General features: G+C 36.0%; 1 protein-coding gene across 3 annotated transcripts in view; it reads right to left on the bottom strand.

Annotated features, from left to right (window-relative positions):
* TANGO6 (transport and golgi organization 6 homolog) overlaps window positions 1–12,587 on the bottom strand; it is a 186,348-nt gene that overhangs the window by 53,514 nt on the left and 120,247 nt on the right. Inside the window, exons 16-17 of one of the 3 annotated variants that reach the window (XM_081274398.1) lie at window positions 7,561–7,584; window positions 7,308–7,368 (exon numbers count right to left, since the gene is read on the bottom strand). The exons of 1 other annotated variant lie outside the window; for it this stretch is intronic. In XM_081274398.1, coding sequence (XP_081130524.1) covers window positions 7,349–7,368; window positions 7,561–7,584 — 44 coding nt within the window. In that variant the 3' untranslated portion in view covers window positions 7,308–7,348. Of the gene's footprint in view, window positions 1–7,307; window positions 7,369–7,560; window positions 7,585–12,587 lie in introns of those variants that run through there. One more of the 3 variants, XM_081274396.1, reaches the window with a different exon arrangement.

Genomic DNA, 12,587 nt, shown 5'->3' with positions numbered 1-12,587 from the left:
TGGGGCTGTAGCTCAGCTGGTAGAGCATTTGCATTCCATGTGTGAGGCACTGGGTTCCATCCTCAGCACTGCATAAAAACAAATAAATAAAATAAAAGTATTTTGTCTGACTACAACTAAAAAAGTGTTAAAGAAAAAAAAAAAAAAAAAGACTGGTCCCAGGTTACATAGCCACTGAAAAGTAAAGTTCTCAAAACCAGATTCCTATCTCCTAGGCAGAGGGCTCTTTCTACTGCCATTAGCACCTTTACTGGGCTCTACATTAAAAACAGCAGGAACTTCCATTCGAAAACAAAGGACATAAATGCAGCTAACTGATTGCTCCACAACTCTGACATTTCATAGTCCTTACCATTTTCCCATTTCCATATTTCTTTGTTTAACTTTAGAAGGCATAGGTAGAGGTGAAGCCAGTGACTTATGTCTTTAAAAATGGCATAAACAAAAACAAAAACACATAATTGGGAATAAGCATCTCTGGTCCACAGGCAAACACCAGAATTGTCACTTAATAGTCATGGTTAAAGGGTTGAGATCCTTTTCATTCTAGCCTGAAGAGAACAAAAAAATTCCCCTTTTCTTTCTTATTTTCAAAAGTATAGACAGATCTGAACACTTCTGATTTCCTAATAAGAGGAGATGAGTGATAAATGGCGTTATTAAAGCTGCTAAACTCCCATACTGATGCATATATTAGGGCACTGCAGAGTGCTGGAGCCAAAGCCATTTTCAGTCTTGATGAGGCTTGCCAGGCAGGCAGGATGCAGTAGTCACTGGGCAGGAATGTTGGGTAGTCCCTAAATAGATTTCCCCCACTGGTGTATACATGTTGGGACCTACTTTTCTCCCTATGGCTAACTTGATCTGCTGCTTTTGGTTTTTCATTCAAACTGTTATCCTTTATAAGGTAATGTAACCAGGAAGTGACTCTGAACTAGAAGTAAGTTAGGAAAGATTTCAAGGGCTCTTTGTTTTCCCTTTCCTGGTTTTAGTTTCATTCTACCTTATCACACAGACAACATAAGCAGGAGTGATTTATTTTTATTTATTTATTTTTGCTGCATTGGGGATTGAACCCAGGGCCTGCCACTTGCTAGGTGAGAGTACTAATGAGCTACATTCCCTCACATAGGAGTGATTTAGATGCAAATTGAACATAGATGACTTTGACAGGCTTAGATGAAACCATGGGAAGACCCCTGTGCACAAGATATTAAAAAAACCAACCTTGTTAATGTGACCATCATTGATACAAGTAATCTTCTAACAATGTTTTAAAAACTCAGAGAGAAACTTCTTGCCTCCAAATATTTCTTCTATTAGCAAATTGTATTGCCTCAGATTCTATTTAATAATTCAAACTTCATTCCTTTGGATTAAATACCTTATTAAAAATGCAAATTATCCCAGGAAGGGCAACACAATAGAAGGTTGTCATCTACCCTTTACTAAATAGTAATATATTTGCCACCTGTGATCCCAGAGATTCAGGAAGCTGAGGCAGTAGGATCACAGGTTTTGAGGCCAACCTCAGCAACTTAGTGAGGCCCTAAGCAACTTAGATCCTGTCTCAAAATAAAAAGGGCTGGGGATGTAGCTTTGTAGTAAAGCATGTTTAGTGGCAAAGCGTGCCCATGCGTGCGCGTATACACAAACACACACATACACACACATCCCCCATTAATAAACCTGCCATCCACTTTTTACAAACTGGCAAAGAATGAGAAAGATTTGAAGTTAGGACAATTTCTAAAACTTGTTTACTTTCTTGTGATGATCAAACCTGGGTAAGGGTCTATACACGGAAGTTGTAAATGAGAGAGGAGAAAGAAAAAGAAAAAAGAAATGGACAAGGGGCACTGAAGGAGAGGTAGAGGCCCTACTTTATAAGAAGTCAACTTGCAAAAGGATGTTTTCTTTTCGGCTCTTCAGATAACACAGTGATGTGCAAATAAGAATCATAGGTAAATATCTTTCAGACAGAGTAAAACAATGTACAGGAAATGCTTTGTATCAGTGGATTTTTGGTAACTCAATGAACTAAAGTAACATAGAAACTGAAAGTTTGAAACAGGAGATGCCAAGACTTACACAGTTATGTATTAACCAAGTTACTCATTCCATCAACAGCTCATGGAACTCCAGGACAGATTTAATTGGTATATACAAGGAAAATCTGCAATAACCAGCTCTTCTGGTAAGAAAAACAGATTAGTTGACCTAAAAAGAATTCTCCAGGAACTAACAGAATCTAAAAACTTTTCTTAAAGGATGAAAGTAAAGTCCAGCAAGAAAAGTTTTAGGTTTATGGCAAATTACCTTAAAAGATGAAAAAGGAAAAAAATACCTAGGTATCTTAAGAGAAGAAGAATATTTACAATTCTGTAATAATAAAAGTGTTAAAAATCATTCAAGTGGTTTAACTAATTTAATTTGCTACAAAAATATTCAAACTCATTAAATCTTGCCCAAAGAGTGAGTTAGTCTCTTTTTTTTTAAAATTATTTTATTGTTGGTTGTTCAAAACATTACATAGTTCTTAATATACCATATTTCACAGATTGATTCAAGTGGGTTATGAACTCACATTTTTACCCCGTATACAGATTGCTGTGTCACATCAGTTACATTTCCATTGATTTACAAATTGCCTTTCTAGTGACTGATGTATTCTGCTGTCTATCCCATTCTCCACTGTCCCCCCTCCCCTCCCCTCCCCTCCCCTTCTCTCTCTCCATCCCCTCTACTATAAATCGTTTCTTCCACTTATATAATTTTTCTCCTACTCCTCCTTTCCTCTTATATGTAATTGTGTATAACCCTGAGGCTCACCTTCCAATTCCATGCAATTTCCCTTAACTCTCCCTTTCCCTCCCGCCTATCATCCCTGTTTAATGTTAATCTTCTTCTCCAGCTCTTTGTCTCTACCCTGTCCTTGGTTACTCCCCTTATATCAAAGAAGACATTTGGCATTTGTTTTTTAAGGATTGGCTAGCTTCACTTAGCATAATCTGCTCTAATGCCATCCATTTCCCTCCAAATTCTATGATTTTGTCATTTCTTAATGCAGAGTAATACTCCATTGTGTATAAATGCCACATTTTTTTAATCCATTCATCTATTGAAGGGCTTCTAGGTTGGTTCCACAATCTTGCTATCGTGAATTGTGCTGCTATGAACATCGATGTAGCAGTGTCCCTGTAGCATGCTCTTGTTAGGTCTTTAGGGAATAGACCGAGAAGGGGAATAGCTGGGTCAAATGGTGGTTCCATTCCCAGCTTTCCAAGAAATGTGAGTTAGTCTCTTAATATTGACAAATACAACTCAGGAAGTCTGAGGCCTCCAGACTATAACTCATGCTCAAATTATTAACAGAACATCCTAGACTACATGGGGAAATCAATTCCTACAACATCAAGTCCAGCAAGAAAAAAATCAAGTTACATTTTCTTCCTAGAGGAAATATCCTCTTTTTACATTGTTGATTTACTAACTTCCAAATCCATAAGTCAAAATGAATGCAAAAATCTACTTCAAAAATTGTAAAGAGAGGGCTGGGGATATAGCTCAGTTGGTAGAGTGCTTGCCTTGTAAGCACAAGGCCCTGGGTTCAATCCCCAGCACCCCCCCCCCCCACACACGTAAAGAGAAGAGCAAATCAGGTGCTTCACTATCCTGTGTTCTTTCATATGTACATTGAAACAGAACCCAAAAGAATGCTTTAATTTACACTAAAATGAAAGAGGAGAGTGAGATGATAAGACAAAATTATGAGGACACTAAAAATAAAAACCTCAGAGGAATAAAATGCTGAAACATTCAAGTATAATTATGTTGTTATCTTTAAAGAAAGACCATCTTGGCAACTTGTATATACTGAGCCAGTGACTCTTGCAGCTGGTGATTTTTAGAAAAGAACTGCAGTATTTAATCTATTTAAAGAAATCTAATTATAAAAGGTAAGATTTCTGCTTTTTAGAGTGGGATACAAAGCATGATTTGGGGAGAAAAAAGAACATAAGAATGATTTAGAGAGAATTTCTAAAGAAATGTGTTGAAAAGCAAACAATGAAGGACTGCCAAAGAAACATGTACATAAACTTGGATAATGGTTACTTAAGAACAGGGTCAGCAGGCTTGTTCCATTAAGAGTCGATAATAAATACTCTGGCTTTGGGCCATATGATTTCTGTTGCTACTACTCAGCTTTGCTAATGTGGTATAAAAGCAGCCATAGGAAATATGTAAACAAGAAAGTATGACAGTTTCAATAAAACTTTACTTATGGACGCTGAAATTTGCTTTTCACATAATTATGACATGTCACAAGATTATTCTTCGTTTCCCCTGACTCCAACCATCTAAAAATGTGAAAACCATCCTTAAACTTATAGGCTATACAAAAACAGGCAGCAAGGTAGATTTGACCCTTGGGCCACAGTTTGCTGAAACTTGCAATTTCCACACATAAAAACTCCATAGCCTTTTCGTTACAGAAATTAGTCCCTTGTTGCTACTGTGGTCAACAATGTACATTCTACCCTTAAAAGTACATGCCATTATCAGGCATCTGGTTTTCTAATTATAAAGCACAATTCGACTTTTACAATGTCCCTACTAATTAAATAATTTTTTAAATTAAAGTAAATAAACAACTATGGATTTATTACAATGTAGTTAAGGGTATGATCTTTCTAATCAGAAAGTCTGAATCTTTGTCCCTGATCCAGCACCAGCTAGCAGAATGACCCTGGAGAAGTCATTAACTTCTTTGAACCGATTACCTTTCCTATATAATGGCAATTTTAGAAATAAGAATTAACTTGTAGGATCATTTCAAGGATTTTGTGAGAACATGCTTATAAATTATAAAGTTGATTAGTGGAGCATTTGCCATATAATAAAGTACTTGATTTTGATTTTTTTTTATCCCAAAGTAGGACAGGGTGATCAACATCTAATAGTGGATTGATAGGATACTTACTGGGGTTGGCTTTTGCATTGGGAGAATAAAGGAATAAGATGTACTCACTCAAAATAACAAGAAACTGGGGCTGGGAATGTGGCTCAAGCGGTAGTGTGCTCGCCTGGCATGCGCAGGGCGCTTGGGTTCCATCCTCAGCACCACATAAAAATAAAATAAAGATGTTGTGTCCACTGAAAACTGAAAAATAAATATTAAAACATTCTCTCTCTCTCAAAAAACAAACAAACAAACAAAAAAAAACCCAAGAAACTAATAGTAACTAGTATTTCTTCACTCTGACCCTGAAAGATCAACTGGTTCTGAATGCCTTACATATATAATCATATTTAATTATAACCACCCTATCAGGTAGTTACTACATTTTTCCCCATTGTATAGATAGGGTCTACACTGTTTTGAGTGAAGATCAAAACTCAGGGAGTTATGACTCCAGGGTCACAGTACACAATTCTAATAGAGAAAGGTAAAAACATGCCAAGGTTAAGTCCATGTATCAGATTTTTATTTATCTGAGCAATGGTAACCACTGTAGATGGTATGACCTCTCTACTTTTGTATCTGGCACCCTACTATAGGAGTTAATACAGTATTAACTATATCTCCGTAACGACACTCATGAATTTGTAGGTGATTCATATATACTATTCATTTGAACTTTCAATTCTATGAGAAAAATAGATGCTGGATGGATTATATCTCCATATCAACTAAATGTTAAAAAGAAAAAGATGACAGTATCTCATTTCTTCCTCTGACTTACTTATGATATGCACCTTTTCTCACCAATCTTACACACATACCTCTAATTAAATTCTTGAAATACCACAGCAGCCTCCCAGTTTCCTCTCTGGCTCAAGGCTGTCCTTCAGTTATCTTTCATGTACTGCCAACCACCCCTCAGATCTTTCATCATGTTGTTTCCTTTAAGGATGGATACTGGTTCCCAAATGCCCATTATTTCAAGTCCAAACTCTTCTGCCCAGCTTTCAAGTCCTCTGTGGTATGGCCCCATTTTCTCTACCTAGACTTACCCAACAAAATCTGCTATAGGGAGACAGGGTACGTCTCAATTCTTTATTCAGACCATGTGCATCCCACTTCTGCTCTGTTTTCATGCTTTCTTTCCTATCTAGGGACATCTTTTTTTCTTCCTTTCTCACATGTAACCCCTCATTCAAGATCCACCATCATCTCTTGCACAGACTGTTCCAACAAAATTCTAATAGGTCTCACTGCTTCAGTCTTGTCCCATTATAAGTCATCCCTCAAAGAGTAACCAAAGAGACTTTGCTAAAATGTAATTACAATGAATTCTTTTCTTCTTAAAAGTTTCAGTGGTTCTCTTTTTTTTTTAAAGACAGAGTGAGAGAGGAAAAAGAGAGAGAGAATTTTTTAATATTTATTTTAGTTTTCGGCGGACACAACATCTTTGTTTGTATGTGGTGCTGAGGATCCAACCCGGGCCACACACATGCCAGGCGAGCGTGCTACCGCTTGAGCCACATCCCCAGCCCCAGTTTTAGTGGTTCTCAATGAAAGTTAAACATAAAATCCAAATCCCTTAACATAACACATGTGGCTTTTCATGATCTTGGCTCTTTGAGCTAAGTCAGGCCATAGAATCTAGTCTGAGTTTAATGATGGATTAGAATGATGATTTCTTCTCTTTTAATTTTATCTGTTCCCAAAGCAGAAGACAATCAGTACAAAGATTATGTGAATGTATACAGCTCCCCCATTATCTTGGATCTTGTAAATGTGCTAAAATTTAACATATACAGAGTAGAATCAAGGCAATTTGCAGCTAAGGTTAGATATGAACTAAGAGATGAACTAAGATTTGAACTGCTGCCTACCGCAGGCAACACAAAGTTTGCCATTTGAGTCACAAAGTTTGCCATTTGAGTCTAAGTCCCTTATCTGCTAAAACAAAAATTTAGCATTGTTCAGAGGGGGATAAAACAGAATCCCTCACCTCAGGAATATAATACTCCTAATGTTCAGACAATAATCCAAAATTACTCATTATATAAATCTATAACTCATTCTCAAAGAAAAAGGAAATCAACAGAGGTCAACACTGAAATGACACAGATATTTTAGTTATCAGATAAGAAATTTAATTGTAACTATGCTCAACGACATAAAAGAAAAAACATACTACCACTTCTGTTTTTTCTTTTCCTTTCTTTGGCACAGAGGATTAAACCCAAGGGTGCTTTACCACTAAGCTACATCCCTAGTTCTTTTTATTTTTTATTTTGAGATAGGTTCTTGTTAAGGTGCTGAGGGTCTTGTTAGGTTGCAGAGGCTAGCCATGAATTTGAGATTCTCCTGCTTCAGTCTCCTGAGTTGCTGGGATTAGGCATGCACCACTGCACCTGATAGAAAAACATATACTTCTAATCAAGGAAAAGTTCAGAAATTTCAACAAAGAAACAAACAAAAAAAAATATGAAAAGAACCAAATGGAAATTGTATATAATACAATTAAAAATATAATATCTGAAATTAAAAAATTAATTAATTGAGATAAATAGCAGAATGAAAACAACAGAGAGAAGTCTACAAACCTGAATACAGATTAATTGTCCAATCTGAAAAAGAAGATAGAGAAGATTGAAAGGGGATAGAGTGGCTGGGAGATATGGCTCAGTTGTTTAAAAAAGTAGATTGGAAAAAATAATCAGAGTCTGAGGGGCTTGTAGGACAATAATAAAAAAATTCTAACATGTAATTACAGTCCCAGAATGAGGACTAAAAAAATTAAACAAAGAGGTAGAGCTAATATACTAAGGGTGGAGACTAAGAACAGTAAAACAGACCAAGGAGTAGGTCACTCATAAAGCATGTATTTAGCATGCATGAGGCTACGGGTTCAATCTCCAGCACCAAAATACATACATACATACATACATACATAGGTATACATACATAAAATATTTGGTCAATCCAAAAGAAAGAAGGAGAAGAAACGGAAACAAGAAATAGAAAACAAAGAGCATGAAGATATACTAAAACTCAACTGTACAAAAATTATACGAAACATAAATAGTCTAAACTGTTTAAAAGACTAAGTTTAAAAAACAAAGCTAGGGCTGGGGTTGTGTGGCTCAGTGGTAGAGCACTTGCCTAGCACATGTGAGGCAATGGGTTCAATCCTCAGCACCATATAAAAATAAATAAAAGTATTGTGTCCATCTACATCTAAAAAATATGTTTTTTAAAAAGAACAAAGGTTATTGGATTGGATATTTTTAAAAAGTAAGATCCAACAATATAGTAGCTACAAACACCAACTTCAAGGGACTGGGGTTGTAGCTCAGTGGTAGAACACTTGCCTAGCACTGAGTTTGATCCTTATTACCATATAAAAATAAATAAATAAAAGAAAGGTATCGTTTTGATCTAAACTAAATTAACCAAAGACCAACTTCAAATATAAGGGCAGAGAAAGGGATAAGGATGAAAAAAAAGATATACCATAAAAACACTAAGTGTAAAAAAGCTGGAATGGCTATATAAAATTATAAATATCAGACTTCAGAACAGGATAGAGGGGTCAGGACATCAAGAATATATAACAATCCCCAGTGTATATACCTCACACAACTTTTCAAAATATATGAAACAAAAATTGGCAGAATTGAGAGGAGAAATAAGATATGTCTTCAGCCTTACCCCTGAAAATTAGACAGAAAACCAGTAAGAGTAATGAAAATTTTAATAACATTATCAACCAACTTCACTTAGTTGACATTTATAGAACAAACCTCCACATATACACATAACATTCAATCATACCACTTCCTAAACCATAAACAAGTCTCAATATATTTAAAATAAGTGAAATAGTAGTGAATATGTTCTCTGACCACAAGGATTTAGAAAGCAATAACAGAAAGTTATCTGGAAAATCCACAGATATTTGAAGTTTAAACAACAAACACCACATTTATGAATAACTCCTGGTAAAAAATAATCAAATAAAATTAGAAAATATTATTAAATGAACATACATATAAAAATGTATAGAATGAAGCTAAAGCAGTTCTTATAGGATAATTTATAGTTTTTATTTTAATTTTTTTGCTACTAGGGACTGAATCCAGGGGCACTTAATCACTGAGCCACATTCCCAGCCCTTTAAGGTCTCCCTAAGTTACCTAGGACCTTGCTACATTGCTGAGGCTGACTTTGACTTTGTGATCCTCCTGCCTCAGCCTCCCAAGTTGCTGGGATTACAGGTGTGCACCACCGTGCCTGGTCTTAAAAAATAGCAAACAAGCAAGCAAAGCAAAGCTAAGTTATGAACTGACTGTTTATGTTTTCCCAAATCCCAATGTGATAGTATTAGGAGGTGGGGCCTTGGAGGTAATCAGGTAATGAGTAGGAGCCCTCATGAATTGGATTGGTGACTGTAAAAGGAAACCCACAGAGATCTCTTGCCCCTTTTCTACTATGTGAGGACACACTGAGAAGACCCAGATGAAGACTTTTACCAGAACTAAAAACATGAGACCCTGTCTCATGTCTCTAAATAAAATACAAAATTGGACTGGGGATGTGACTCGGTGGTCAAGTGCTTCTGAGTTCAATCCCCGGTACCCCTCCCCCTCAAAAGAGAAAAAGGGTGAAGTTGGAAAAGTTACACATGGTTCAAACACTTCCCCATAAAGATATAGTGATCAAATAGTTTGACAGTGGTATAAATATAGATGAACAAATAAATGGAACAGAATCGATACAGAAATAGACCCACATACATGTAATCGATTCAATAAGAAATGGTAATTGCTGCAACAAATGGTGGCAGAACTACTGGATATCCACATGGAAAAAAAATGAACTTCAATTCTAATAAAACAAAAATTAAATTGAAGTGAATCATAGATTGGAATATAGAAGCTAAAATTATTAAAGTTGTAAGAGAAAAGAGGAGGAAATAATCACAACCTTAGAATAAATGAAAAATTCTTAGGATACAAAAAGCATAAACTTTCTAATAAAAATGTACAAATTGGGTTTCATAAAAATTAATGTATTGCTAGGTATACCAACACATCTCTATAATCCTAGCTACTCAGGGGGTTGAAGCAAGAAGGATTCCAAGTTCAAGACCGGTGTGGGCAACTTGGTGAGACCTTGTCTCAAAAAATAAAAAGGGCTCAGTGGTACAATACCCAGGGGGTCTAATCCCTAGTACCGCCCCCCAAATAATAATAACAACAATAATACTATCTTGAGTAGCATTGTGTGCATGATAGACTCGAACCTTGAAAAACTGGTAGTAGGGGAGGACCTAGCAAAGAAATTGAGGAAGAACAGCCATGAAGTAGGAAGGAGGAGAATGAGGCAAGTCTATTGTCAGGGAGGTCTGGAGTGAAAGTTATTTCAAAAAGGGGGAAGTGATCAAACAAATCAAATGCTGTGAGGTTGGGTAATATGAGGATAAAAAATTGGTCATTGGTTGGGCTGGGGTTGTGGCTCAGTGGTAGAGCACTCGCCTGGCATGCGTGGGGCACTGGGTTCAATTCTCAGAACCACATAAATATAAAGATATTGTGTCCACCTAAAACTAAAAAATAAAATATTAAAAAAATTGGTCATTGGCTTTGTCAATATTTAGGCTGATAAAAGAATCCTGGGGATGAAAGACCAATTGCCAGCTTGAGGAAGGAATGCAAAGGGTGGAAATTAGAGCAAGCATATACAGACAATTTTTTCTAGGTTTTACTCTGAGGGAGATCAGAGAAATAGGACTATAATTGAATGGAGACAAGAGAACCAGAGAGGTTCCACTACCTATAAAGAACCCCTTTAACTTGTTAATAATAAGAGAAAGAGTCCAATTAAAAAATGGGAGCCATGTACCCTAGTGGTTCACACCTATAATCCCAGTGACTTGGAAGCCTGGGACAGAAAGATCACAAGTTTGTGGCCAAACAAAATTAAATAAATAAAAAGGATGTACCACTAGCTTAGTGGTAAAGTGATTCTGGGTTCAATCTGCAGCACCAAAAACAAACAAACAAACAAACAAAAAAAAACCACCAACACAAAACAAAACAAAAAAACCCCCCTCACTTCATGAAAGATATACATGGATAGAAAATAAGCATATTAAAGATTCTCAGCATAATTAGTCATCAGGGAAATACAAATTAAAACCACAATGAAATGCCACTATTGACCCATTTTGATATCAAATGTTGGATAGAATATGGAGCAACTAGAATTCTCATACAAACCTGGTCATTATATAAAATGGTACAGCTACTTTGGAAAACAGTTTAGCAGTTTCTTATATACCCACTGTGGAACTCAGTGGTGTCACTATTAGGTATTGACCCAAGAGAAAAAAATACATATACTTTCACACAAAGACTTAACCAGAATATTCATGGCAACTACACTAATAATAACTAAAAATTAAAACAACATGAATTTCCATCAACAGATAAATGTATGAAAAAATTGTGGTATATTTATACAAAGCAATATTACTTAGCATATTAAATAGTAAACTATAGATAATCATAACAACAGGGATGAATCTGAAAAACATTATGCTGAGCAAAAAAGTCAGACACAAAAGGTCAGTGCTATGGTTTGAATATGGTTTGAGTGCGTCCCTCAAAGATACATGTGCCAGAAGCTTGGTCCCAATGTGATGGTATTGAGGTGGATCTCTAGGAGGTGGGGCCTAATGGAAGATAAATAGGACATGGGGCACCACCCTTCCATGGGGATTTATGTAGTTCTTGCAGAAGTGGAATAGTTCCCAAAAGGAGTTTTAAAATAAAGGAGAGAGCCTGGCCCTCTCTGTTCTGTTTCTTCTCGTCACATCACTTCTTTCTTGCACACACTCTTGTACACCCTCTATTACGAAGTCCTCACCAGAAGCCAATACCAGTGATGTGCTCTTAGACCTCCAGAACTATAAGCTAAATAAGCTTTTCATTACAAATTACTCAGTTTCAGGTATTTTGTTTTGGCAACACAAAATAGCCTAAAATAAGGATATAATGCATGATTCCATTCACAAGAAACTCTAGAAAAGAAAAATTTCATCTATATAGTCAGTGGTTGCCTGGAGTGGAATGTGTGGAATAGGAGATTATCCAGGCAGGAAAGAAACTTTGAGTTGATGAAAATGTTCTCTATTTGATTATGATGATAGGTATATGGGTTTATATCAAACCTTATTAAAATGTATACTTACAATGGGAGTATTTTTTATATGTAAATTATACCTCAGTAAAGTTGATTTCAAAGAAAGCAAGGAGTAGAGTAATAGTACCTTAAGATTCTTGTTTTGTATATGGGGGTAAGCCCATATACAAAGCCCATACATGTTTGAATATATTTCTATACAAGTACAGAGAGTGGTGTAAAAAAAAAATACACTATGCTAATATCATGGTCTACCTTAAGGGGTGAGATCTAGGTGAGAAGAGTAAATATGATTAATATTTGGGAAAGACTAGATTTTTCTTCATATACCTCTGTATTGTTAGATTTATGGCAATAACCATGCACTAATTTTTTGTTTGTTTTGGTGTTGGGAATTGAACCCAGAGCCTCATGCATGCTCTGC

Source organism: Spermophilus citellus, assembly GCF_964194105.1.
Source record: "Spermophilus citellus genome assembly, chromosome: 18".
Taxonomy (NCBI): Eukaryota; Metazoa; Chordata; class Mammalia; order Rodentia; family Sciuridae; genus Spermophilus; species Spermophilus citellus.
This window is presented reverse-complemented; position numbering and strand designations above follow the sequence as displayed.